The 24,165-nt window shown below is 43.5% G+C and overlaps 2 protein-coding genes across 4 annotated transcripts in view; both read left to right on the top strand.

Annotated features, from left to right (window-relative positions):
* Positions 1-14,304, top strand: LOC148096493 (dynein axonemal heavy chain 5-like). The gene is made up of 10 exons (XM_087835645.1): positions 1-226; positions 592-692; positions 2,649-2,837; positions 2,905-2,979; positions 8,976-9,065; positions 11,921-11,992; positions 12,116-12,220; positions 12,924-13,110; positions 13,326-13,491; positions 14,169-14,304. Exons 1-10 carry the CDS (start codon positions 1-3, stop codon positions 14,302-14,304), a joined length of 1,347 nt encoding a protein of 448 aa, XP_087691771.1.
* Positions 14,305-22,580: 8,276 nt separating this feature from the next.
* LOC148096492 (NACHT, LRR and PYD domains-containing protein 12-like) overlaps positions 22,581-24,165 on the top strand; it is a 44,032-nt gene continuing 42,447 nt past the window's right edge. For 2 of the 3 annotated variants that reach the window (XM_087835641.1, XM_087835640.1), the window contains exons 1-2: positions 22,581-22,648; positions 23,973-24,108. In XM_087835641.1, coding sequence (XP_087691767.1) covers positions 23,999-24,108 — 110 coding nt within the window. In that variant the 5' untranslated portion in view covers positions 22,581-22,648; positions 23,973-23,998. Of the gene's footprint in view, positions 22,817-23,972; positions 24,109-24,165 lie in introns of all 3 variants that reach the window. The other variant, XM_087835639.1, reaches the window with a different exon arrangement.

The raw sequence follows: 24,165 nt of genomic DNA, 5'->3' as shown, positions 1-24,165 counted from the left end.
ATGGCAGATCCAGGCTCTCAGCCTCCAGCTGAAACTTCCAGTCCTCCCCCAGCCAGAAGCTCTGATGCTGGGCTGAGAGACTTTGATCCTTCCCTGGATCCAGAAATCCAGGAGGGAGAAGGAGAACAGGACCTCCTTCCTGATCTGGAGAGGCCTGAGGGAAAGAAAGATGGAGCAGACAGAGCTTTGAACAAATCCAAACCTCCTGAGCTTCACCTCCACAAAGGTGCAGACACTGATGCACAGATTCACATGTGACACCTGCAGCGTCCAGCTTGTGCCGCTGACATTATCTCCACTCTGATACAAGCCTCATTCACTCGCTCACACACGTTCATACAATCAGCTTTTCCTCACAGTCACACACATGAATGTAATGAGGGGAACTCGGGGTTCACTGTCATTCCTCAGGATACTTTGATATGCAGACTGGAGGCTCTGTGGATGAAACCACCGACTGTCTGAACCACTCTGAAGTGTTCATGATGGACTTCATCCTGATGAACACTACAATACTTGTTAGAGGCCTTTTATATGTAATAATATTCTTTTCCATTAAAGCTCTGAACATTCTCACTCTTTCTTGACCAGGTGTGACAGGTGAAGGACACCGGCCAATAGGAGGACAGAGCCTGAGAGCCATTAGTCACATGACTTCAGCTGCTGCTGCCTCACCAACCACTGGCCCCTCGGTGAGTCTAGAGTTACAGCAGTGACCACAGGAAGTGCACACGTGTGATCTAAAGCTCCATGTGGGCCTGTGACGATCAGTCTTCTCACTGTGGTAGACGGGTTTGTGAGTCCCTGTGATGCTGGGAGTGTCCAGGACAGTCGCTCCTGATCGGGTCTCTCATGGAAAGCTGGTCCCAGGAATTCCTGGAAAATTCCTCCACAAAAGAGAACTGGGAACATAAGTGCAGAGTGACAGAGGTGCTCAGCAACCCTGCTGTTATATGGGAATATAACCAGAATAGTCGGCAACCACTTGAGTTAAGTTAGCCAAAGAGATGCGACTCAGACTGACTTCATCATGTTGGCAACGTGTCTGCATTGATAAATTCCAGTTATTCACAAATCAGAGAATAATTCCAGTCATTCAGAGACAGATTGTGATTGTTTGGAGGATGTAATCGTTTCCCTTCAGGGAGCGTGTTGGACGCTCAGTGTCCGGGTGATTAGCTGGCTGATGCAACTACTTAGAATCAGTTTGTGAATATGAAGAAAATCAGTGCAGTCACTGGACAAACTCTGATTCTTCCTAGTTTCACTCTTGTTTCAGTCCAGTGTGACTGAGGTGGTAAAAAATGATGGGAGGAGGTGATCTGACTTTTAGCCACACAGCTGTCTGCTAGAGAAAAAGCCTTTGTGCACAACTTTCTTAAAGGCAAACGGCACCATGTTCACTGCAGCTGCAGCAAACGCAGCAAAGAGTGAAAGTTGGACTGAGAATGTTGTGACTGTTTCATGAGAAAGAGCAGGGAAAACAACCATCACACACCCAGACACAGTGCTGGGATTAGAATTAGACTTTAGAGCCAAATGTAGGACAAAAGCTTTAATATGAAAGAGGAAAACCCAACAACAGCCAGAGCATGAAGCTCAAAACTATACCAATCACCAAGAAAGCTGACAGGCCTGTGACACGTCAGAGACGCCGTTCAAATCATAAAGAAGTTGGTTTATTGACAAAATGTAAAAAACCAAAATAATCAAGTCGACCTTCAGTTTAGAGCGAGTCGACCAATCAGGCACAGCAACAGCTCTAGAATAAGCAACAATTTTCTGTATTACAAACAACCTTTCATATACACACATACATATGGCTCATATGCTGTTTAAAAAGGGCTCAAAGACCCAACAGATTACACAAAGTATAAAAATACTTTCATTCAGACAACAGTCAGCTGTGCATGAGACAGAGAGCCGACTACAGTTAGTAACATGGACTCACTTTGTTTCAGACACGACACAAAGTAACACAAAGCCACAAAGAGCAGAAACATCAAAAAGGAGGCAGAGCAGCAGCAACTCTCCATGAGCTGTGAGGCTAACAGCCACCCACACTTCCTGTGATGCATAATGAAAACAACATTAACCTGAAGGATGATAACAACAGAAAGAAGTCTAAGCTAACGTTACACAGCGCTCACACAGCGCTGACTGTACAGGCCTCACACAGCTACGACCTGCATCCACAACACCTGATTCTACTGAACACAAACAAGTTAATGATATATGAGCAATCCAGGGAAGGCTTCCAGGAACGTGAGGATCCAAAGACAGCTCTACAACAGCATCAGTCAGCAACAATGTTACTAATCACTGACTCTTTCATCCTTTTATACTCAATCAAAAAGTGCTGTGTTCACATTTGTTTCTGCTGAAATCCAGAGACTGAAAATGCGTCTTTTTAAAGTTTGAATAAACTGACTGAACTTCTCACGAGTCCAACCGTGAGGAACACTTCCCCCCATGACACATCACAGGAGAACGTCTCAGTGGAGGGGGGACAGTAGCTCAGTTTAGGCAGTCACACTCAGAATCGATGCCTCCAGTCAGGGTCAAACGTGGTCCTCAGAAACCTGCAGATGTTTGGGCCAAGCTCTCACTGGTCTCTGCGTCTGTAGACTGAGCTGATGTTTCTCCAGGTGTCTGGTAAAAGGACGATGCTGCTGTCCAATGAGGCGAGGAGAGAAGTAGCCAAACAGGCGAGAGCCGTGAAGGAGGAACGGCGGGCAGCTCTGGATGCCCGACATAAATACCTGATGAGCAGGCTGGCAGACGCCGGCAGCCTGGAGGAGGCGGCGGTGGAAGACGCCATGGTCTCTGATGACAGAGTAAGTTCAGAGACGTGATCCTTCCTCAGAGTTGAACCTTTGAGTCATTAATGTCTGATTCTTCCAGTTCAGTCTGATCCATGAATTCTTTGCTGCAAACGGATCCAAGAAGCTGATTTTCTTCTATCAGGATGTCAAACAGGTAACTTTGATCACATTTCAATGACTGACTGTGATGGCATGCCACACATGGTAAGCTCCACACCTCACCACCCGTTGATTCACTTTAGTTTAATTTACAGTCACTACTTTAAAATAGTCTAGTCTATTGTTCAATATTGTTTCTCTATTAAATGTATTTATTTTTCCATCACACCTTCCAATGTTTATATGGCGTGCACACATATTAACCTTGGAAGGTCAAAGTTCTGTTTTATGTTATATTAATACATCTTTCTTTGTTTGAGTTACCTGGGAGTTGGCTTCTCCGTCTGGCAAAAGGTGTGGCAAAGGGCTGGTAGACCTGAAATACCAATGACGGCCTAATTGGATTGCACCACATGCTTCATCGTCTGGGGGGTGTTTCATGTTTGTTTAATTGTTTTGTATTAGTTGCTTATATGGCAGCCATTTTGTTTTCCCCCGTGTGTGTCATTTGGTTTAGCTAAACCGGTATTTAAGTTCCCCCGTGTGTCATTTCAGGAGGTCAGTTTATCTTATGTTTGTTTGAGGTTTTGTTAATTATTATCTTCAGTTTAGTCTATTGAGTTGACCTCTTTTATTGGTCTGCCTATTTGAGTTTGGCTTTGTTAAATATATTTTCATATTTTTTGGGTCAATAAAAACCCCTTTTTGAATTAAACCACCTGTGTCCTTTATGCTTTACTGCTTGGTCCCTGACAATTGGTGGCAGCAGTGGGATCATCCAGTATTGGACACAGGTCCTTTTTCTTTTTTTTTTTCTTCTGTTTTTCCCCATGAGGAAGAAAAATGCATCGTGGTGGCAAGAATGAAAAGAAAAAGGGATCTGCTCAGCAAACCTGCGAAGAGGAGGAAAATGGAGCCTCAGAAGTCACTGAAGTTGTGGAGAGGGTGGAAAAGGAGCCTACTTTGTCTGATCTAGTCAATATGCTACATGCTCACATGGGACAACAGGACGTCCGGGATGCAAAACAGAGTGAGTTAAATGCACGACAAGAACAGCGATTTAAAGCCCTTCAACATCAGTTTAGACTTCTGCAGTCAGAAATCCAAGTCAGAACATCACCATCAGATTCTGCAGAGGCTCACTCTGAACCATTAGAGTCTGATATTCATCCTTCTTCCTCTGCTCAGCAGGCCCAGGCTGAACCAGTTATGACTAATTCCAATCCAGCCATTTCACCAGCATTTCAGTTTCCCCTACAAATAGAGGGCAGATTGGAAAGATTAACTGAAGCTGATGATATAGAACATTTCCTGATCACATTTGAACGTATGGCTACAGCTTATCGATGGCAGAAATCAGATTGGGTTTTTCGTTTGATACCCTTGCTTACTGGTAAAGCTAGAGGTGCCTTTGTTCACATGGACATTGATGATTCATTAGACTATGATAAAGTGAAATCAGCTATTCTGTCAAAATATGACATTAACCCTGAAACATATAGGCAAAGATTCAGATCCCTGGACGTTCAATCAGATGAAAGCCCTCGTGAGCTATATGCGAGACTGAAGGAGCTTTATGGGAAATGGATCCAGCCAAAGGGTAAAACTATTCATGACATTGGTGAAACTATAATCTTGGAGCAGTTTCTCAGAATGTTATCTCCTGAGCTTCAGGTTTGGATCAGAGAACATAACCCTGGCTCAGCAATGGAAGCGGCTCGGTTAGCTGATGTTTTTGTTGCTGCCAGAAAGAAGGGGCAAGCATGGAGCCATAATGCATGGAAGGCATCGAGGGACACCTGGAAGATACCTCAGCAAAACCATCTGGATTCAGCAAATACAAGCACCAGTAAGACCCCTCAGTCTACCACTAGACCACCAAAGGCCTCCGGTAAGAAGCTCATTTGTTATCTTTGTGGATTAGAGGGCCATACGAAACCTATGTGCCCAAGAAATTCTGCTAAAATGGTACAAATGTGCTTTGCCCCCCGTTCTAATGTTGATCCTGAGCAGGAGAGTGACAAATCCATCAAAATGAGTCAGATTGAAGTGAATGGGGTTCTACTCAATGCCCTTCTTGACTCTGGCAGTTCTCGGTCCCTTATTCACTCAGATTTTGCCCCACCTAATACTGTTCGCACCAGTGATACAATTTCAATCTGTTGTGTCCATGGAGATGAGAAAAGATATTCGACAGCTGACATCTACATTAAAGTTCAGGACCAGATGTATCTGCTGAATGTGGGTGTTGTGAGCAGTTTGCCTTACTCTGCCGTGTTAGGGCGTGACCTTCCTGTGCTTTTTGATTTGTTGGAGTCTGAGCAGACTGAGTGCAATGTAGCCGTTACCAGAGCTCAGGCTAAGCAAGTCAGTACCTACTCTGAGACCCTGAGTGCCCTGCCTTTCTTTGATGAGGAGTTTGAACCAACTGTGGTGAAGCCACGGAAGACCCGCAGACAAAGAAGGCAGGAGAAATTCCAGTTTTCACCTGTGCAGACACTAACAGACGCTGAGCCAACATCGTCACCCCTAGGGTTTACTATTCCAACTGAAATTGCTGAACTCCAAAAATCTGATAAATCTTTAATATCTCTTTTCCAGAAGGCCAAAGAAAAGGAACCTGGAGTGGAACAGGTTCTCAACAGTGAGTACATCGAGTACATCTTGCAAAATGACATTCTCTATCGTCAGCAGGGGTCGGTGCTGCAGCTGGTGGTTCCCCAGAAGGTGAGAAACGCCATTCTCACCTTGGGGCATTCTATTCCGTGGGCTGGCCACCTTGGTAAACACAAGACCACAGCTCGCATCAAGCATCATTTCTACTGGCCTGGTCTTAGCAAAGATGTGGCTCAGTTTTGTAAAAGTTGTCCACAGTGTCAGATAACATCTGCCAAAATCCCCCATAGAGCTCCACTCCAACCTCTCCCTGTCATCGGCACTCCTTTTGAGCGTCTGGGAATGGATATTGTAGGGCCTGTTGAGAGGAGCAAAGCAGGAAATCGTTACATGCTTGTTGTAACAGATTATGCCACAAAATATCCTGAGGTGTTCCCTTTAAAATCTATAAAGGCCAAGCCCATTGCATTTTGTTTAGTGCAGTTCTTTGCAAGAGTTGGGTTTCCACGAGAAATATTAACTGATCAAGGCACTAACTTCATGTCTACTTTGTTAAAGCAAGTTTATCAGTTGTTGGGTATCCGGAGTCTGAGAACTTCACCATACCACCCTCAAACTGATGGGCTGACAGAACGCTTTAACCAGACATTGAAACAGATGCTCAGAAAGTTTGTCAACAACAGTGGTAATGATTGGGATCAATGGCTGCCATATCTACTCTTTGCTTATAGAGAAGTCCCCCAAGCCTCCACAGGTTTTTCCCCTTTTGAGCTGTTGTATGGTTATGAGGTTCGTGGCCCTCTAACTCTGTTAAAGGAGATCTGGGAGGGAGACAAGGCGGAGGAGGGACCCAATAACATTTTGTCTTATGTCATTCAGATGAGAGAACGGTTAGAGAAAATGAGTGAACTTGCTCAATCACATATGGTGGAGGCCCAGCAGCAGCAGAAGTCTTGGTATGATAAATCTGCTCGTCAGCGTTCGTTTGAGCCAGGACAAAAGGTGCTCGTGCTCCTCCCCAGTGACAACAACAAATTGCTGGCAAAGTGGCAGGGGCCATTTGAAGTTATGAGGAAGCTGGGACCCACCACATATGAGGTGTCCACCCCAGGGCAGTTGCGCCCCAGCAAGGTCTTGCATATAAACCTTCTGAAGGAGTGGGTGGTGCGTATTGAACACAAGGCGGATGCAATGCTCATACGGCGAGTGCCTGAAGAAGATGAAGCAGATGAGCAATATCTACCACCTGCTGGCTCTCTGGATTATGATCTCAGCCATCTTCCAGAGGACAAGCAGCAGCAGGTGAGAGAAATGTGTAAATCAGCAGTCTTTCAAGAGAATCCAGGGAGAACTGACATTGTCGAACATGATATTGTGGTACGAGAAGGTGCCTCTGTGAGACGATTGAGTTACAGGATCCCAGAACGTCTGCTGCCTTCATTGAAGAAGGAAATTGATTTGATGCTATCCTTAGGCATCATTGAACGATCTAAAAGCGAGTGGTGCAACCCTGTGGTCTTGGTACCCAAAAGGGATGAGAGTATGAGGTTCTGCATTGATTTCAGGTACCTGAACTCCGTATCTATGTTTGACTCCTACCCAACACCAAGAATTGATGATCTACTTGAACGTCTGGGAAAAGCAAGGTACCTGACCACAATAGATCTGTGTAAGGGTTACTGGCAGGTCCCACTCACTCAACGGTCCAGAGAGTTCACAGCATTCAGAACACCATGGGGGCTTTTCCAATTTACAGTCTTGCCATTTGGATTACATGGAGCTCCAGCAACTTTCCAACGGCTAATGGATCAGGTATTACATGACTGCTCTGACTTTGCTGCTGCTTACTTGGATGATATTGTTATCCACAGCAACACCTGGGAGGAGCATGTGGAACACCTGCGAACTGTTCTGGACCACTTGCACTCAGCTGGGTTGACGGTGAATACGTCAAAGTGTGTTTTCGCCGCTGCTGAGACAGAATACCTGGGCCATGTCATCGGCAAGGGGGTTATCAGGCCACAGGTCAGCAAAATTGAGGCCATGGAATCATCCCCCCTGCCCCAAACAAGGAAGCAGCTGAGATCCTTTTTGGGCATGGCAGGTTTCTATCGTCGTTTCATCCCTCAGTTCTCCAACAGGGCAGCTCTGCTCACAGACCTGACGGGATCACGTTCCCCCAATCACATCCAGTGGACAGAGGAGGCAGTGGCAGCATTTCAAGACATCCAACAGTCACTAAGTAAGCAACCGGTTTTGTACAGTCCCAACTTTGATGAACCGTTCATATTACAGACTGATGCTTCAGATCGGGGCCTGGGAGCTGTCCTCCTTCAGGAAACCAGGGAAGGCCGCCATCCAGTGGCTTACATCAGCCGGAAACTGTTTCCACGGGAAGTTCGGTATTCCACAGTAGAGAAGGAGACCTTAGCGATCAAGTGGGCCCTGGACTCCTTCCGCTACTATCTACTGGGAAGAGACTTCACCTTGGAAACTGATCACAAAGCACTCCAGTGGCTTGAGCAGATGAAGGACACAAATGGGCGAATTACCCGCTGGTACCTGGCCTTACAGCCATTCCGATTCACTGTCCACCATGTACCAGGCAAGGAGAACCTTACTGCTGACTATCTCTCTCGCTGTTCCAGCGAGAGCTCTGAAGAGGGGAGGTGTGTGATGGCATGCCACACATGGTAAGCTCCACACCTCACCACCCGTTGATTCACTTTAGTTTAATTTACAGTCACTACTTTAAAATAGTCTAGTCTATTGTTCAATATTGTTTCTCTATTAAATGTATTTATTTTTCCATCACACCTTCCAATGTTTATATGGCGTGCACACATATTAACCTTGGAAGGTCAAAGTTCTGTTTTATGTTATATTAATACATCTTTCTTTGTTTGAGTTACCTGGGAGTTGGCTTCTCCGTCTGGCAAAAGGTGTGGCAAAGGGCTGGTAGACCTGAAATACCAATGACGGCCTAATTGGATTGCACCACATGCTTCATCGTCTGGGGGGTGTTTCATGTTTGTTTAATTGTTTTGTATTAGTTGCTTATATGGCAGCCATTTTGTTTTCCCCCGTGTGTGTCATTTGGTTTAGCTAAACCGGTATTTAAGTTCCCCCGTGTGTCATTTCAGGAGGTCAGTTTATCTTATGTTTGTTTGAGGTTTTGTTAATTATTATCTTCAGTTTAGTCTATTGAGTTGACCTCTTTTATTGGTCTGCCTATTTGAGTTTGGCTTTGTTAAATATATTTTCATATTTTTTGGGTCAATAAAAACCCCTTTTTGAATTAAACCACCTGTGTCCTTTATGCTTTACTGCTTGGTCCCTGACACTGACACATGAAGGTCTAACCGCTCTTCATAATCTGCTGTTTGTTGCACCGTACTTTGTATTCATATCTTTTAATATCTGCCTTTCTCCCAGAGTCTGTCCTCCCGTCAGTCTTCCTTTGTGGACGCATCAAACTCAGCTGTGGCTCAGAGGAAACTCTTCCTCACTACGGGGAACTCTGAGGTTGGCTTCAGCTTTTTATGTTTAGTTAATGTGAGAATCACAGAAAAATGCTGATATGAGTGGAAGGTTCTGCTGGGAAATTGGCAAAGAGCAGATTATTGAACAGCGAGGCAGACAGTTCATTTCAGTGATGCCAGTTTATTAGAAACGAGGACTGTGGGGCTGCTGGAAGTCAGGACGGCCGTTCTCTGGATAAACCTGACAGCTGAGGTGGAGAGCAGGATTTATCCACAGACGGCTTCTTCCAAGCAAATGTCCTGAACACACCTGAGCTGAGGGTTACACAGAAACGTGTCTTAAAGCACGAGCCTGGATCAGACTCGAGGACTCAGAGCTCAGCTGTGTGACGTCACATTGATCCACCTCTCGGGGTTTTTGTGTTCTGATGTATCTGATTTCTCTTTAAGCTCCAAACAATCCCGAGCCTACGATTCATCATTGTCCTGTTCAGAGATGATGAGCCTGAGCGTGTTTGTGTTTCCATGGATCAAACTGTGCTGCTTTGTTTGGTTAACGAGGTGATTAAAGTCTTTGAGCAAACACTGGATGACTGACAGCTGCAGGCTGAACATCAGGAGGTCGAGAGGCCGAAGTCTGAGGAGCTCAAAGCTCCACAAACACTTATTCACAGAAAAAAGGACTACAAACATGGAGGAGCAGCAATCAGAACATGAGCTAAAGGCTACATGCTAATAACATTTCCCCTGGATGTGGTTTTAACAGGATCATGAATGATGAAGGATTTAAAGTCAGTTCCAGCCTGAGTCGGTGCCGTGTTGGCAGCTCTGATATGCAGAAACGTTCAAACATGGGACAGGAATAAAAACACTCCTGTGACGTCAGAGTTTATGAATGATGACAAACTGTTGCTTGTTTTTAGAAACTTTGTTGATGCTTAAAATGATCAGGAAATAAAAGCTGAATAGATCCACTTCAAACAGGAGAAGCTTTCCAGTTTGCATCAGCTGGGAAACTCGCTCATATCCAGTGTTGGGCAAGTTACTTTCAAACAGTAACTAATTATAGTTACTAATTACTTCTTCAAAAAAGTAACTTAGTAACTGAATGACAAGGTTCTAGATGTAATTAATTACTAGGAAAAGTAACTATTGTGTTACTTTAAAAATACCCTCTGGGCTCCAGGGTATAATTGGCCATTGTGAACTCCTTTTGTCAGGGTCCTGGGTCGCAGCGTTTTGTGTTTCCTTTTGGTTTCATCTTGTGTTTGGTGTTTATTCTGATTTTGTTTTAGTTCTTAGGGTTTGGTTCTTATGTTTAGTGCTTCCGTGTTTTCTCAGCCCTGCCTGTGTCTGTCCTCTGTGCTCTGTTCGTGTCCTTGTGTTGTAAAACAGTCTGTGTGTTTCCTGTTTTACTTTGAAGGTTTGTGTCTCGTCTTGTGGTTCAGCTGTGCTCCCCTCCTGTGTGTCATCCCCTCATTACCTCGTGTGTATTTATAGTGTGTGTCTGCCTGTGTTGGCGTCGTCTGCATGACTCTGTGTGTCTCCGTGTCCATCGGTGTGTCTCCACGTCTCTCTGCCTTCTTCGTGTCATCTCTGTGTTTCCCTGCTGCCCTCATGTTTTCTGCTTTGTCTGTTAGTTTTTCCCAGTTTAGCTTGATGTTCGCTTCTTCCCTCACCTTTGTTATTTTCACTGTAAATAAATCTCCACTCGCATCTCCACCGCCGTCTGCATCTCGGGTCCTCATTCATTCCACCACACGACTGCTGCCCCAGCCGTGACAACTTTTGATGTTTCCTCTACATTTACCTTTAAAAATTATTTACTTTGCCTTGTTTGGTCTCATTCTTTTCAGCACAACCTCACGTGTCTGAATCTGCAGTTATGTTTTCATTTTGACAAACTGTATTAACACAACTGATCTAAAATCAGACAGAAAACAAAAAAGTTATATTTTTTACTGTAACAACCACGAACATGTTTAACGAATCATTTTCATAACTTTAAATGTAAATATAAATTTGAAAATTATACACACAAGTTTTGCAAACAACAAAGTTATTTGCAGCCATTTACCTTTTACCCTTTTTTTTAATAACATTAAACTATTTCCAGAACAATCAGCTGTTCTTCAATAAGACGCCACACAAATTATTTGAGCCACTGCAAAATAATAATTAGTGTCCAGTATAAAGGAGAAGATCACAGCCTGATACCTGCAGGTCTGACAGCAGCTCATAAGCAGAGAGTGCTCGCTGCTGTCCTTAGACAGTAAACATGAAACTATTGAGGAACAAACACGCGTATATATTGTTTATCATGACTCTGGTTTTACTGGCCTATCAACACAGTTTATAAACTGGTATATATCACCTTGTTGCTTTGTCTGTAAGTGGTCATGTGATTGTCTTACCACGACTCCTTTATTCTTCCTCAGTCAAACAGCAGCACTCATGCGATTGTTTTGCCCCCTGAGCTCCAGCTGTTGTGCCAAAAAGTGATGGTCTGTCTGCGGGAGCACAGCTGCTTAAAGCTGCAGCGCCCAGATTACTTACAGCTACTTCCTGCAGCTGATATAAGCTGCTGGAAGCTGAACACAGCTTCAACCGTCTGTTTGTTGAAACATAGTAACGGACCGCCCCACATTTTCTTGTTAGTAACTGTAACGGCGTTGTAACGATAGGAATAGTAATTAGATTACTCTTTACTGAAAAAAGTAGCGGCGTTACTCCCATCACTGGTAACGAGCAGCCTGCAGAGCTCTCCAACCACCCCGTCTTTAAAGCCCATGAAAGGTTTTCCTTTGCATGGTGAACTTTGGTGACAGAGTGCAGAGGAAGTGCTCTGTCTGCGTCACGTTAAAGGAATCTGAACTCCATCACGTTCTGTATTTCCAGCCTTTACTGGGGAAATGTCTGTTCTTCCTGAGAACCACTGAGAAGGCCATAACCACCGCTAACGTGCAGCAGGTCAGTAACTGGTCTGGGTCACCTCCTCACCTGCAAATTTAACAAACTGCACAGACCTCTGGTTGACTGTGACATGGATGCAGCCAATCATTCTGATCTTCTCGTGCAACCTAATGTTTCCAGGAAGTGAACTTTGGCGTGTTGGACTGCAGCGGCGGTGGCGGCGTCCTGAACAGTCTGGAAACTCTGCTGACTCACATCATGTTACCTGCTCTCAGGTCGCAGCAGGTAAAACACCTCCATCCATTCAGGCTTTCACTGAGCACAAAAAGGGAGATGTTTTAAGCTTCCAGTGATCACATGACGCCATATATGAAGACTTTGTTGATGGTGGGAAGGAAGAACTCTCTTTAAACAGGAAGAGACTGAAAGCAAAGAAAGGGGCAGGGAGGGGCAGCCATGAGGGGTCAATCCTGTGAAGAGAAGCCAGTGTAGGAGAAATCTGCTGTTTCTAGTCCCTGTCAGGACTCTTGCTGCAGCATTTTGGATCAACTGAAGGCTTTTCAGGGAGTTTTTAGGACTTCCTGATAATAATGAATTACAGTCGTCCAGCCTGGAAGTAATAAATGCAGGAACTAGTTTTTCAGCGTCACTCTGAGACAGGATATTTCTAACTTTAGAGATGTTGCACAAATGGAAGAAAGCAGTCTTACATATGTGTTTAATATGTGCGTTGAAGGACATGTCCTGGTCAAACATGACTCCAAGGTTCCTCACAGTGTTACTGGAGGCCACACCTTGGGCTTATCTGTAGCTGCTGGTTTCTCTTTGTGGGCTTTGACTGTAGAGCAGCTGTTACATAATGATCCATGAAAAGTCTGATTTGTGTGCAGTGCTCCTCCTGATGCTTTTGGCTGTGAATAAGGTAAAAAGTGAAACAGGAAACACATGAACCTTTGTTGTTATTGCTGACCTTTGACCCTGTGCCCAGTCGTGGGGCTCTGTGCAGGACGGCGCCTCGTGTCCACACGTCCGGTCCTTCCTGTCCTCGGTGGATCAGTTTGTCAGTAATCTGAGCTCAGCCCGACTGAACATGGAGAGAAAGTTGCAGCTGCAGCACGTGGAGCTTCCTGACGCCATCAGCCAGCTGAGCAGCCCTGCAGACTACAGAGCAGCAGGTATGAAGCTCAAGCTGTTCACATCTCACACAAACAATAAGACTGTTGGAAATACAGGAAACATCATTTAAAGCTTTAAAAATCAACTCTCAGCTAAATCAAACCAGTTTATCTGTGGAAGCTGAAGGAAGCATCTGACCTGAGACGATGGCTTCTTTGAAATAATGAGTCCGTGTTCACGTGTGTTTAGAGGAACTCGTGTGTTTCGCTCTCAGCCAATAACAGTGAGCTGGTGGAGCGTCTGGAGGAGGTGTCATACCTGTGGACCAATCAAATCAAGCAGGTGCTGACGGAGAGCGAGCAGATGAGGAAAGAGGCCGACGACGTCGGGCCGTCGGCCGAGCCGGAGCTCTGGAAGAGCCGCACGGTGACCTTCAACAGGTAGACGCGTCCTCTCAGCTGGATCTCCTGTAGCGTCAGCATTTACAGGTTTCACTTTAAACTCAGTTTATCAAACATGATCTGACGTCTGTGGACAGAAGCTCCTCAGACCTGCAACAGTTTAGTCTCCACTCTGAGACTTCAGGACAAAACCACTTTTACACAATATAACTTTCTGTTCTTTCTCTTTCTGCTCTTTAAAGTTGAAATGTTCCAAAATATTCATGTTTGTTTGTTTGTAGAATAGTTTTTAACCCTTTCATGCAGGAATTATGACGACATCAATCAGGATTTATTCTTTAGTATTTTTATTCATCTTTAGGGATGAAAAAAGATTTTTGAACTTCATTTTTTTAAACATGTATTTTTCCATCTTGGTTTGAAGAAATGTTTTGTGCACTTACACTGGCTGACCAGTAGGTGGCAGGTATGGCGCGACACATCAGAGTCCAATGTAGAGGTTTATGTGCAAGTACAACATCAACACTGTGTGTGTGTGTGTGTGTGTGTGTGTGTGTGTGTGTGTGTATCAGCGAAGCTTCCACAGCGTCAGAGACAAACTGAGAGAAAACCCTGAGAACAGACAGTTTGACTTCAGCTGATCAGTAACTGACTCTGAGTCAGAGCGTGTCAGCAGCGTCACGCTAACCTTTACACACGTGTGTGCGTGTTTTCAGTGAGAACTACATCTTCGGGAAGTTTGACTCTTTCTGCTGCCGTCTGGAGAAGATGGCCGACATGGCGTCCACGCTGGAGAGCCTGGCTGCTCTGCAGAGCATGAAGGTGGATGATTGTCAGATTAGAAACAAGTGACTCCATCAGATATTCATCAATGCACAATAATAATTAGAATAAGACATTTATAATATAAAAACGGTCGAATTAAAGTCGATGCAAAGCTACAGTGATGAAAGGACATTTGTAATGATTTTGTATAAATGTATTTCCTCCTTTTATTATTTATTAATCGTGTCAAAAGTCTATTTTCCAGAAATGAGACGGATTCAAACTGAGCTCAGGTGTGTTTCAGGTGGAGGGCGTGGAGAAGATCTGTGTTCGCTACCAGACCATCGTCTCCACAACTGAATCCAAGACCTGTGACGTCCTGGATCAGCGCAAACTGGAGGAGATTTCAAGGGGAAACAATAGAATCAGATAAACAGAATAACATACGATACAAAATAGAAAAATACTATCTGTCATTTAGCCTGTATGACAATAATCATTTAATTATACTTTGAATCTCAGTGTTTACGTGAATCCTAGTTTGGTCTTCACAGTATTGGCCAACAATAACAATGATTGATTGGATCATTACTCACATTTCTTTTTTAAAATCAGCTGAGAAAAGATCTCATTTCAGTTTTTCATCAGAGGTGAAGGTCACCGACTGCCAGACAGTCACAGGACTTACAAAGATACAGAAGACTTGATTTTCAGTCTCATGTGCATCCCTGTGCTCTGCTGCCAAAACTGAATCTTGATTTATTTGAAGATTCTGAAATGATTCTGATCATTCTCCACTTTTATTATTATGGTCTGTGTGTCAGATTGGGCCTGAATATTATTCCAGATATGCTTCCTGACAGAAATCTTCTTCTTTTCTTAATCCTGTGTTTGTGGAGCAGCTTTGTGCTTTCAGTTTCTGTCAAAGTGTGTTAAGAAAACAAAAAAGGCTCTACAGTGTGTTTGTGCTTTGGTGTTTTAATGGTTTCTTCTTCTTTGTAATAATAGAAAAGCTGGTGCTCAGAGGAAGAGGGCGGCTTTACTTAGTGTCAGTGACAGAAATGAAAAGAAGCTGAAATGAGTGAGAAGGACGATGAAGGAAACATCTGTGCTGTGTCTGCTCTGTAAGGAGAATCTCTGTGTTTCTTTGAATTCTTGCACTTTGACTGTCTGCTCTCCTGATAACTGATGATGGAGGAGAAGACATGAAAAACAAAACAGCTGAATAGAAACTACTGACTCTGCAGGACCCGTTGTCCTCAGTCACCATGTTGACCTCAAAAGGTCTCAATCACAAATGTGGTGTTACAGATGTCACCAATTACAAGCCAAATGTTGTGTATTACAAATGTGTTATTATCATGTAATTGTAAGTTTGTGTGCTGTCTTATCATCACATCCTAAAAGAAGAGCTCTTTAACAGCTCAGCAGAGATCAGGTGCTGTTGTTCTTTTGAACACTTCACCTTTTAAAACACTGAAAATGATAAGAAATGAGAGGCAGAGTGAAGAGAAGGGGCTCGACACACATCCTTGGGGAGCCTGTGTTCAGTGTTCTTGTGCTGGAGGTGTTGCTGCCGACCTGTCTGCCGTCTTCCTCTCAGGACATCCAGCAGCCAGTTACACAGCGAGGTGCTGATGCCCAGCAGATCCAGTTTGTGAACGAGTTGCTGGGGAAAGATGGTGTTGAACGCTGAAGTCTGTGAACATCATTCTAACGTATGAGTGTCCAGATGTGTGAGGGCTGAATAAGAGGGCAGTTGAAATGGCATCATCGGTCGAGCGGTTTGAGCGGTATGTGACTGACATGGATCCAGGTTGGAGGGAAGTTTTGATTTGATGCATGACGAACTGTTCAAAGCTCTTCATAATGATGGAGGTGAGTGGGACCGGACAGTCGTCCTTCATGCAGGAGGGACACGACTACTTCAGCACAGGAATGATGGTGGAGAGTTTGAGGCTTGTGAGAACAACAGCCTGACTCAGTGAAGGATTAAAGATGTCTGTGAAGTATGATTGGACTACAAATGTTCCAACCAACATTCATCAGTCCTATAAATGAGATGCTGATATTCACACAGGTCACTTTTTGATGGGCGGAGCAATGTAATCACGCACTGACTGATTTTACACGTTTGGTTTTTAAATGCTTTTCTTGTTTGTTTCACTACTAATATAGCTACTTTTGGATTATTTCTGTATTTATTTATGTGAGATGTTCTTTTTTTATTTTGTGTTTGTTATTTGGTCGAGTGTGTGAGACAGATAAAGACTGGAACGGCCTGTAAACACAGTTATAGTGGAAAAAAGAAGCCAGTTTCTCTGTTTCCCTCCCACTGTGGTGTTTTTGTTCTAAATTTGAATCAAATGTTTTGGGTTTTTCTGAACACAGACTGCTGCCTATGCACTTGTGCCTTCATTAAAAAACAAATATTTGATGGAAGTTGAGTCTCTGAAGGCACACAGGTGTTTGTGCCAAGCAGGAGCTCTCTTTAAAGCACTTGTTGGTAAAAATGAATCATTTAGTGTGACTGGACCTTCATGTTCTCTACCTGATCTCCCCTCATGGCTTTTTTTTACCCATGTTACACTACAGTGCTATTGATCCGTATCATCCCCTCCCTGCTCAGCATGACCTCCATGACTGTTAGTAATAAAATGTTCCTGTGGGTCACTTTGGGTCGATAAACCTTTTGGAGAGTGTGCGCACGGGAGCATCATCATCATCACCGTGGAGCTTCATCACAGCTTAATCTGTAGGAGTTGTGCGGGACTGTGGGTGTTCAGAGGATGTGAAATGGCACTGCCTCTATAATCTGAGCTTTGTCTTGGACTAGAAGAGCTAATCTGCCTATGGGGCCTCTTAAAGCAACACAACAGTCTATTCATCCAAGGCTGCTACTAAACGAGATGCGCAGATGTGGCCATACATCATTCTCCATATGTGATCCTCTCGGGCACCTGCTTTAGGCACTTGTAGCATCAAATTAATCCCCCCCCCCCCTTTATGTGGTGTAAAGGCAAATAAGGGCACAAGAGAATGAGTGTAAACTATCAAAGGTGGACAGGAGGGCAAATGATGATGAATATCCACCACGTCACCGCTTGGGAATCTAGTCAGTCCGGTCCGAACAAGTCTTCGGCTTTCCAGTTCTCCTTTCTTCTGTTGTGTGTGTGCGCGTGTGTGCGTGCAGTTGTGTACCAGAGAGAGAGAGAGCTGCTCCACAAGAAGGAGGGAGAGAGGTGCGAGAGAAAGAGGAAGGCTGCGTGTAGTTACATGCAAACTGCATCTGCATCTCTCTGAGACTGAGCTCAGTACTGCTGCTGTTAGAACACATGTTTTCAGAGCCGTTGCAGGGGGGATATGAACTTAAAAACAACAACATGCTTGGACACTGCCAGCATCATGGACAGGTTTTTAAATCCCACACAGTTGCAAAGCAGAAGATGAAGCATCGCCAAATATGTTTCCAAACCAACTTCCTTCCAAGCCAAAGAAGAAAATATGATGTCCAAATCACGGACAAGCAGCATCAACAGCTGTTTATGTTTTTAAACCGATTCTGCACATAGAAGCATTTTTTGAAAACTGTATTGATTAGGGCTGTTCGATATAACGATATGTATCGGATGACGATATAAAAACATCTATCGTTTCATTTTACGCTATCGTTTGTTTCGTGGTGTCGCAAAATAAACTGTTTACAATATTTGTTCATGTTTTGATGTCACTTTAGCGGCTATATTCATTTCTTAAAGTTCTCTTTCTCTTATATTTAATATAACCACACTACGGACGGACAAGCGCCTGTTTTTATGCGTTGTTGTTAGCAACAACGACGGTAAAACCTTCGCGTGTCCGCTTGTTTATTCTCCACATAAACCTTTCACAATAAAGCTCAAGATGCTGTTGAGACTTTTCAAAATAAACTGAATCACGTGAAAGATGCAGAGTGTTTACGGATGAGAAGCAAAAAATAAAGCTTAGACTCAAACGTTAGAACAGGCTTTTCCCCGCAGCACGCCGTGGAATAAATACTCACAAAGAAAACGGCGCCGTTACAACTTAGATTCACTTTTAATGTGTTTGTATAATATAATACAGACACATAAAAAACACTCCTGAAACAGAATAAATTATTACAAATAAATTATTACAAAATATTAAAAAAAGAATATAAAAATGGAGGCAACTTTGCCTGTGGTAGAATGTATACAATGCATGAAAACATCTTTACTGCAGATACTAATTTTGTGTTGTTAGATTTATGAGTTTCATGCTTTCATAGTGGTCCTTGGGAGAGCTTGACATTTTTATCAGGTGGTCCACACTGTAAAAAGTTTGAGAAACACTGATAAGTGTTTGTGTGCTTTTGGAAAACATTTAAAGCTGCAGTACAGAATCTTTGAAACAAGCTTAGCTTAAACCTGGCTGTCTCTCTGTACACACACACACACACACACACACACACACACACACACACACACACACACACACACACACACACACACACAACAGGAGTTATAAGGTTAATGGGCATTCAGTCAGTTAGCTAGTTAGTATCCATTTCAAACAGGACAGTGGTAACAACAGCAGGCTACGGACAATTATAAGTTTTAGATTTTAAACAGGCTGTATACATTTCAATGGGAGCAACAGGACGGTCAAATGTCTGATTTTACTACAAAGCAGGACGGATTGTAGGGTAGCAAACATCGTCGGAAAACACGTTTTCAACACTGCAGGTTACCTGGTGTAATGTCAGCTAAAAAGAAACATGGTCTGACTCCTACCTAACTATATAAAGAGTAACTGAAGGTTAAATGCAGCCAACACTTCCTGTTTTAAGCCAGGCACTTCCACCTCCGCTCCGCTGCGTCTCAGCCACCATCGCTCTGGCAGAAAGGGCGCTAGAGCCAGAGCAGGGGAGAGCTGGAACAAACCATTTTCGGAGCACCCAAAAATAGGCTAAAATCACCCCTGCATTTTTGTGATTTATATCGTTATCTGGACGATAGATGTCTTATGATATGAGATTTTGGTCATATCGCACAGCCCTATTATTGATAGTAGTGTTTAATAATCTTACAGAGTAAAAAAATACAGCAAAATAACTACATGTAAAATAATTACAGCATAGAGATGGTTTGTTTTCCTGTTATTTAAAAGAGGTAGTAGTTTATTTTATTGCAGCCTGTCATTTATTGCAGTTTACTTTTATTTGTTTAAATGTGTTTATTTAAATGGAAAACTTCCACAACAAATGACAAAATAAGTGACAGTGACCCCACTGCCCACTTCATAGCCAGACACTCCTTTTCCACGGTGGAGTATCTAGACTCTCTGTCCTGAAGCTTTCTGCTGAGGAGAACAACTGGGCGCCTCACTCCCTCCACCTCCTGCAGCAGCACGGCTCCTATGCTACTCCAGAAGCATCTGTCTGCAGTGTGAAAGGCTGAGTGAAATCCGGGCTGTGTGGAACAGAATCACTCGTGATGGCTGACTTAAGGTCAAGGAAAGCTCTGTCACAGTCTTTTGTCCACTTGACCTTATTCGGTGCCGACGCTTTTGTCAAATCCGTGAGAGGTGCTGCCCTCTCTGCAAAGTGGGGGATGAATTTACTGTACCAGCCCACTAGAGGATCATCACAGTTTTGGTGGTTGTATGAACTTAGAATGCATAAAATAATAATTTGTTTTAATTAAAAAACTTTCCCTCTGTCATTTCCTGAGTGTTTCAAAATAAAAGTCCTCTCTTTCATGTTTTGAATGTGAGGCTGTTCCTGTGATGCCTTCAAATCTGTTTCAGTCTGCAGTTTTTTTACAGTTCAGACCCAAAGTGACTCAAACATTTACTTAAAAGAGGTTTTTGTTCGTCTGGGTTTTCCTGCTCAGCAGCGCTAAACAGGCAAAAGCAGAAACACACAAACAGAAAGAAACAGGAAAATATGTGTTTCTGTGAACAATGCAGCACCAAAATGAAAGACCAGGATTTATTTTTTAATGATTGACAAAAACATTAAATGATCATGTTTATTTTCACATCAATGTTCCATCGGTCCTTCTTTTAGAATAAGTTTAGAAATTAAAAATACTAATAACACACCAGGAAAAAGCCGACAGCACGAGTCCTGAAAGGCTTAAAGAGAAAATAAACGCACAAAGAATGAAACAAAAAGGCACAAAACCTCAAAACAAGAGTGAATTAAATCTGACCGACACACAAAGATGCTAAAAGCCCCAAACATGAACCTGTGAGGTCATTAATACCTGTGTGTGTGCATGTTTACATGTCTTTGTGGGGACCAAAATGCCCGTCCCCACAAGTTTGAAGACATTTTTGAGACTCAGAATGTGGTTTTAGTGTCAGGGACAGTCAGGTCAGGGTTAGGCATTCAGTCTTAATGGTTAGAGTAAAAGGCTGAGGAGAGCATGATGTCAAATAGATGTCCCCACAAGGATATGAAAACACAACCGTGTGTGTGTTACTGTGAATTTGTGAGACAAGTGAAGATTTCAGAATCAGTGAGAAATGTTTCACTTCCTGTTGGTGAAGAAGAGCAGACTCCTCTTCAGCCACAGAAATGAAGAAGCTTTTATTTTGTCAGCCTGACAAACACGAGCTCAGCCACGAGCAGAGGCGACCCTGCAGAGGTGAAGGTCACGGTCAGAATCAGCGCCAGAGAACCGCACAAGGACGGCCTCATTGGTCACGGCTGAGTTCATTATGTGATGGTAACAAGCTGATTATTACAGAACAGGAAACACACGTCTGCTCATCAAACACCAGCTGCTGCTGCTTTTATCAGTCTGCCAACAAAACCTCACAAGAAAGAAGTTTTTGTGAGTTTGCAGCGTTCCTCTAAACTGAAAACTAAAACAGACTGAAAATGGGAACATGCACCCACACTCGAGAGTCAGGCAGCTTAAATGTGTTTGTCTTCATCTGTAGTTACGTTTCATTGGCTGGAAATGTGCTAACTGGAATCATTCATGAGTCCAGATGAACAAAAACAAGTGTTTACTGCTCCACGCTGCACGAATCTGAATCAAAATCACTCAGACGCGCCCACGTAGGCATTCCACTAAAACCATGTGACCACCTTCACCTTTAAACCTGTCGTGAATATCATTTTAGACTCTTCGTTTTATTTTGAAAGAACAGATTTGCAGGAAGTGCGGCTGCTGCAGAAACTCTTCACTTTTCACTGGCTTTAATCTTGAAGGTTTCTCCAGATGTGGAACATTCATGCTAAACATTCAACATCTGACGACCGTCTCCGTGTAAAACACTGACAAACTCAAACTTTATACGGTAACTGACAGATTTATTCCTCCATTTTCAGGCATTTCACAATGAACTTGGATTAGTTTGATGATTTTATTCACGTTGGTGAATAAAACCAGCCAAGAGGCTGATTCCTGCAGAGGAGGAGGCAGAGTGGAGGAATCTGCAGGTTCTGTCTCTAACACACAACCAGAGCTTCAATCATAACGAGCACATAATAAAACCATGATCCCCCCTGATCGACTCTTTTAGCCTGTTTCCTCTGGATCGAACAGGATCTAACAAACCCAGCTTCTGCTGGGACACTGGTCATCATGGGAGGAAAAAGATGGCTGCCGTGTTGCTGTTTCCTGTCTTACACCAGGGTTATACTTCCTGTATCTGTGGGTCTGAGTTTTTAATCAGAGGATGAACTTAAAGCTTTCAGTCTGCTCTACAACCCACCACCTATCCACACGTCTTCTAAGTGGACTGGAAATCAGTAAAACTTCTACCAGACTTTAGTAAATATTGCATTAAGATGAGCAGACAGATTTTAATCTCAGCATCGTGCACACAGATTTTTCAGGACACTGGAAGAGTTCCTGCCGTGGATTTAGATGTTAGTGTTGTGTGGATGATCCCATTCTGTGATCTTTGTGTTACTAACACTGATGCTTTTACACTTTAGGACCCTCGAGACCTCTGCTGCTCAGCCGTCCTGATCGCTGCCTCCACTTTAACCAGTGCCAGAGGCTGTAACCTCTGATCATTTCACCTGCACCGACAGTAAAACTCTTCTCCAGAACCAAACGTGCCATAAACCCATCACAGCTTCATCATCAGCTCAGTCTCAGCAACATGCAGACGACCGAGCAGCAGAAACTCTGCAGGGAACGTCTGAAGTCTGTTCTTCAGTTTTCCCAGCTCACTGTTTATTGAACATGAGACAGAAAAATAACTTCACCTTTAATGTGAAACTTTTATCGCCTGTGACATATTTGCAGGAAGTTTTCATGCTGTGATTTAGTGTCACAGCCATAAATATCACACAAGGTAAAAACAACAAGTCCCAGCATCCTCTGTGTTTAGGGAGGAGCAGTGAAAGTGAAAGTGTTGATCCTCCGTTCAGAGCAGCAGGAGGAGGAAGGTGGAGCTGAGGCAGGTGAGTGTTAACATGAATATGTTTCTTCTTATGACATAAAATAATTCCACGCTGTTCGTGTCTGTGGGTGAAACGTGAGGCCGGTCGGCTCCTCTGGTTTCCTGTAAGTAGAGAGGAAGTGAGTTTAGCTGAGAGAGCAGGAGGAGAGTGAGAGCTGTGCTGAGGCAGGTGAGTGTTAACACCGCTCTGACATTACTGTGTCTCTGTGGCGGGAACAACAGGCTCCGTCAGTGGAGGCAAAAATAATCAGACTTTGGTTTTTCAAAGGAAAAAAACTTTATGTCGGAAGAAGCCGCGCGCTCATTGGACAACGGCTTGTCAATCTCAAGTTATTAGCCAATGAGCGCGCAGGTTCACAGTAAGACCCGCCCTTATCACGACCGTTTAAAAACTAAAATGGCGACAGAAACTCTGTGAGTGGAGTTCAGGCTGACTTTATGAAAGTGCGACGTTTGAGCCACTTCCTGTTCTCAGTCCCGGCGTCCTGATCACCGAGGTTTCTGTTGCTCTGATATCTGATATTGATTATATCGGTAAACAGGCTGTAGGCAGAAACATCAGGTCTGATCTGAAAATCCCTTCAGAAACTTTAAGAGTTTTATGTCCGTGTGAGGCCGCACGCTGATTGGATAACCACCTGTCAGTCTCAAGTTATTAGCCAATGAGCGCGCAGATTCACAGTAAGACCTTATCACGTCATTCTTTTAAACTAAAACATCGACAGTAAAACTGTAACGTGTCCTGTGATCTATAAACACTCTGTGATGAATAATCTGAAGTCATTTTGAGCCTGACAGTAGTTTCCTGTCACAGAGCAGAAGCTGCAGGCAGTTTTTTGGCACCTTTATATTTAATTTATTCCAAAATAAATCAATAAAGGTAGAAAAGAACTCTCAGTGACATTAAAAATCTATTTTTAAAGACAGATGTGACCAAGTGCAACAAATATAAGATGAGATGTTTACAGATATTTGAAGTATTGATCATATGTAGAACACAGAGCAGGTCCAATAACAGAGTCATCCTGCTCACAAACAGCAGTTTGGTTTCATGAGCTCACTTCCTGCAGTGATCCTCAGCTTCTCTCCAAAGGAGCCGTAACATGTGGGCTCCTCACCATGATGATGATCCCAAACACACTGAGTTCCTTCATCCACCTGATCATGTACTTATTAAATAATGTGATGGTTTTGGTGTTTTTTAAAGACTTTGAGCCTCTAAAATAACTGTTTGGACTTTAGGGCCAAAGCTCCAACATTAGAAAGCCGTCAGTGTGATGCTTCCAGTACAACAGCACCTCTGAGTGTGTGTGTTTACCTCTCAGACTAACTCCACCCTGACATCAAGAAGATGGAGGAAGAGGACGGAGCAGCATCTGCAGCATCCAGCTGTGTGTCTGTGAGGAGTGACGGGGTTACACAAACACCTCCACCTTACAGTCATGGACCTGCAGCAACAATGTAAGAACACTACTAACTTTATTAGTCATTTCAACAGAACCATGACAGAATCATTGA

This window comes from Neolamprologus brichardi, chromosome 23, assembly GCF_056152115.1.
Source record: "Neolamprologus brichardi isolate AB-2024 chromosome 23, ASM5615211v1, whole genome shotgun sequence".
Taxonomy (NCBI): domain Eukaryota; kingdom Metazoa; phylum Chordata; class Actinopteri; order Cichliformes; family Cichlidae; genus Neolamprologus; species Neolamprologus brichardi.
This window is presented reverse-complemented; position numbering and strand designations above follow the sequence as displayed.

What these genes read in the sequence shown, in the direction of transcription:
- LOC148096493 (XM_087835645.1), top strand. Translation starts at nt 1, where the DNA reads ATGGCAGATCCAGGCTCTCAGCCTCCAGCTGAAACTTCCAGTCCTCCC. An exon ending in TGAGCTTCACCTCCACAAAG is followed by an intron (nt 227 to 591) that starts GTGCAGACACTG and finishes TTTCTTGACCAG; the next exon opens with GTGTGACAGGTGAAGGACAC. An exon ending in CCATGGTCTCTGATGACAGA is followed by an intron (nt 2,838 to 2,904) that starts GTAAGTTCAGAG and finishes TGATTCTTCCAG; the next exon opens with TTCAGTCTGATCCATGAATT.